Source organism: Aplysia californica, unplaced genomic scaffold (genome assembly GCF_000002075.1).
Source record: "Aplysia californica isolate F4 #8 unplaced genomic scaffold, AplCal3.0 scaffold00070, whole genome shotgun sequence".
NCBI classification, from domain to species: domain Eukaryota; kingdom Metazoa; phylum Mollusca; class Gastropoda; order Aplysiida; family Aplysiidae; genus Aplysia; species Aplysia californica.
In genome coordinates, this window is record NW_004797340.1 from 513,417 (window position 1) to 518,053 (window position 4,637).

The 4,637-nt window shown below is 37.1% G+C and overlaps 1 protein-coding gene across 1 annotated transcript in view; it reads right to left on the reverse strand.

The window, feature by feature from the left end:
* Positions 1-4,637, reverse strand: part of LOC101851483 (advillin) — a gene marked incomplete at its 5' end in the record, with an annotated part of 42,257 nt that overhangs the window by 32,320 nt on the left and 5,300 nt on the right. Inside the window, 1 exon segment of the mRNA XM_013079973.2 lies at positions 2,872-2,950. Coding sequence (XP_012935427.1) covers positions 2,872-2,950 — 79 coding nt within the window.

Below are 4,637 nucleotides of genomic sequence, written 5' to 3' on the forward strand. Positions count from 1 at the left end.
TGCGTGTGTGTGGAGGAAAAAATCTTGTTTGCCCCCATCAATCTCCATGCGTTTCACATGCAATATAATAAAAACTCAAGCAACCTTTTCAGGCATTCAGTCTCCATTATGATGAAAGTCTAACATTGAAGCATTGCAAAAAAAAAAAAAAAAAAAAAAGAGAACCCTGCAAAACTGCTGGATGCAGGAAGACTTATCAGTGATCATTCGCTTACTTCATGAAATTGAATAAACCAAGGAGTTTACAGTAACCCATATCCAGACAGCAACAGAAGGAAAACTAAAAACAAAAGTATTGGCAAGCAAAAAAACAACAAAAACAATATTGTGGCAGTTGTGTTGAACAAGCTGACTCAGCAAAACAAAACTTCCAAGACAAAAGCCAACAAAACAATACCCTAAAACACAAGAGGTGATTTGGGGATTTAGCAGCTAAAAACAGAAAGAAAAGTGAGTGCATTGGTCTTTGACAAAATGAAAAAGATGATAATTAACTCATGTTTCCATTTGCACAAAAACTCCTCGCGATTTTAGGCCAAAAAAAATTATTAAATTATGCAAACTGAGCCCAAAAATGTGAATTTATGCAATTCTGTTAATTTTAACAAAAAGTGATAAAGAAAAGTAATAAAAAATTATGAAAAAAAAAAGATCAAATTTAGCTAAATAATGTGGGGTGCATAAAACCCCGGGGACAGAAAAGAGAATAGAAAACTATACTAAAATAGGAACCCTCCCTAAAGGAGCAGAAATAAGATAGCCTGACCAGCATAAAGTTCAGATTAATTTTGAATGAAGTGGTTCCACTTTGTTCACCACAACTCTTCACTGTCCAGAGGTCTGAAAGAAATGTGGTAATTCTGAGACAAGAGATGCACAAAATAATGGTAATTATGTGCAGGGGCAAAAGTAAGACTAAGAGACAGGAACGACAGATCGAGGGAGAGGAAAAAGGTATAGGCCCTACCAGTGGCACCCTCCAACCACCCAGTCTCAAAGAGACAGCTATCACATTTTACAACAGCCATATTAGGACGACAGACAGATTAGGAAGAACAGACAGATTAGGAAGACAGTCACACTGACAAGAAGAAGCAGGAACAGCACAAACACAAGGCAGCACCCGCCAACCACCCACGTCTATGGCTTTCCTATGGATTCAGCCCAGTAAGGACATTGAGCGGTGTGCAGCACTAGAAGAAGCGTCATCTACAAACTCAACAAAGAAATCATCAATGGAACTGCCAAACCACATGCAAAGAAAAAGGACATGCGCGATCATTCTCACCTTGCATGGTTGGTAGGTCTATTGATCGGTAAATATCAAAGTAACTTTCAACAAAAGCGAGCATAATAATATAGGCCATAATGTTTTACATGGTAGAATATGTGAGTGGATGCGCTCTCAATACCCCAAAAATAAATAAGAATGAAAACGAATGTTTGTGACCGCATTCTTTTCTGGCACAAAGTGGTGAAACGTAACAAATAGTACAAAATGCATAAGTTGGTGGATTCAGTACCATGCAAAAGACATACCTTGCTGAATTTTTGGTTTGGCTACATGGAAATGAAACAAAAACATCAACCACAAATATCCACAGTGAAGAAACGAGTTATAAAATATTGTTTTGCTTCAGGCAGAGCCATCGCTCCAACAATAAAGCCAGAAACTGTTACATTAAAATTTTCGTAAAAGAACACAATAAGGTCACATAAGTGCCGAAGATTAGAGGTGTTACAAGAGAGTAACAAACACAAAAAAGAAGGAGGGGAGATAAAGAAGATAGACGTTTGACAGGAAAGAAGGAGCAAACCACACCAGAGAACCCACCAACCACCCACAGAAACTGTTAGACAGTGCTGATTCTTTCTTTAACTTCAATGAGTGTGTACATACTTTCACAGAGACTGAGGCTCAGTCGCAATCCTAATACACTCAAGTTTACTTTGCATTTTGTGTAAGAAGAAGGAAAATGATGATGGGTATGGTAGAAAGAAGTTTTCTGATGAGTCTTGAATATATTCTACAAAACGATTCACAGACATTGTTCAGCGGTAATGATCAGCCTCTGATCATTAGGTGCTATATTAGTTCACATAACTATATTGTTATTATTATTATTATTATTATTATTATAATTACTATAATTTTTAGAGCATTGATTTCAATGTTAACTGTACTGGGTGAAGATCAATCTGAGAATACAGAAAGCACTGAAATAAGAGCGATATTCTGAACAGAAGTCCACTGAAAAAGACATTCATGAATCACACCGACCAAACAACCTTAATTAAGAAGCTGAAAATCCCTCAAGTCCACAGAGACCACTTGGCATGGGCCGTTGCTCAAACTGAAAAATCCTACACACGTATTAAACAGTTTTTAACCCTTCCAGCCTCAGCCATTTTTTTGCACTCGCTAACCCCAGTCCCAGCCAATACAGCAGTATTTCAGAAAAAGAGGCATGCATTCTAAAAGCTGATGTAGTATCTTTGTAATGAGGTTTAGATAATAATGTATAACAATGTTTTAAGGTAAATGAACAAATATTATGAAAATAAAAGTTTAATTATGTTCACTAATTTCGAAAAATGCGCAAATTCGGTATTTCCGCCTTTTGGGACAGTGGGAGGTACAAGCGCTGCTGAAAATATACACGCCTGGGGCTGGAAGGGTTAAGAGTATCCCACAGGATGAGCAAAAAGTCAAACAAAAACAGCAAAGAATCTCACAAAAACAGCAAGAGTCCCCCAAAAACAGCAAAGAGTCCCCCCCAAAACAGCAAGAGTCCTCCAAAAACAGCAAAGAGTCCCCCCCAAAACAGCAAGAGTCCTCCAAAAACAGCAGACAGTTTGGAATCCACTTACATCTGACAACAAATCCTTGCGGGACAAAGGACCTGGCTTGACTTCCTGTATACGGAGGGTCCCCTCCTCTTCTCGGCACCTGGAAAAAAACAAAGTAGATAGTGAAGCCATTATACAGTAATTGTTTTAGTTTTGGTAAAAGTTTTACAGCACTTGCAACACAATAAGGTCATATAAGTGCCGGAGAATAGAGGTGTTACAAGAGAGTAACATTCATAAAATAGAAAGAGAGGAGATAATAAAAATGATAGATGTTTGATAGGAAAGAAGGAGCAAACCACACCAGAGCACCCGCCAACCACCCACATACAGTAATAGAAAACATTTTCAGTTTCTTTAGATAGAAGACAATACCTTGCCAATACACAGTAATAATAATTATAAAATTTCTCTTAACATAAAACATCATTTTTTGGTGCTTCACAAAAGAATGCTGTTATTTCTCATCATTAACAATGCTATCATAAGGACAAACTTTCTCAATCCTCAAATTTTCCTGTAATCTTAAATCCTTTTCTTTGATGTTGATTAGGAAAACAGGATTGTTAATTGAGTTTGAAGAAAGAATAATTGATGGCATGAAGATCTGAATGAAGTATTGGGTGTCGAAAAAAAAAAGGACCCATCTAAAGGGCAATAACTCTGTCGTCTTTGGACTAATTTCAACAGAACTTCGAAGAAATTAAATTCAACCAGGGGGGCAATATATTTGTAAGTATGAAAAAAATCAGCCAACATGTTTGAAAAATATCAAGTTTTTAAAATTTCAACCAAAACCGAGTGAAAATGAAAAGCAAAACTTTGCAACTTCTTAAAAATCAGCCATAATATTGTTTCATTTCAAATAGTCACTATTTGTACAGTGAAGAACAAATTTACACAAAATTAACATTGCCACATAAACCCTGCGAGGTGATGGCTATTTAAATCTCCAAGTGTTGACCACGTCTCTCGCTACAAGCTTCAGTATGGTATGCCATGTGAGTTTTGAATGGCCTGATTCTCTGGACATCATGTTCAACATTGAGTTTTAACTGTTCAATTGTTTGAGGGGAAAATGGGAAGTGGCTTTTTGTATAGCTGACTATTTTCTACAGGTGGTCGCGCGAGCACGTTTGACTGTATATTTATATTTTTTCATATCCCTGAATTGATGCATGCACACGTCATGATCATACATGAATATTCACTATATATGTATCATGACATGGTGGAATCAGGCGCGCATCAATTTATAACCATGTGGAGTTATAGATATCATCAGAAAGCTAATTCATTTGCGTCGTTTTCAATGAAAAAAATATAAATATCCATCTTAAAAAGAAGTCTAGATATTTGTGATTGAAGGAGGTATAGGGTCGCCTGGTTTCAGAGGTAAGATTAGGGAGAAAATGGCTGCCAAAGTTTGGTAACTTCTATAGCTTGGGAGTCCTTGGAAACTGAAAATTTACATACTTTGTGCCTTTAATCAATGTTTTTGAATAAAATTCCCTTGAAATGTGCCTTTTATATGGACATGAAAGGTGTTGAGCCAAAAAATAAAAATTTGATAAAAATGGACAAGCTGTGAAAAAAAGCCTGTTTCTTTGATTCCATTATTTTAACGAGCGCCTGATTCCACCGCGCGGTGACACATATTGTCATCCTGTAGCTCCAAGTGGTGTGTGGCGACTTTTGGTACCTCTCTTTAGACACACACACACACACACACACACACACACACACACACACACACACACACACACACACACGCACACACACACACG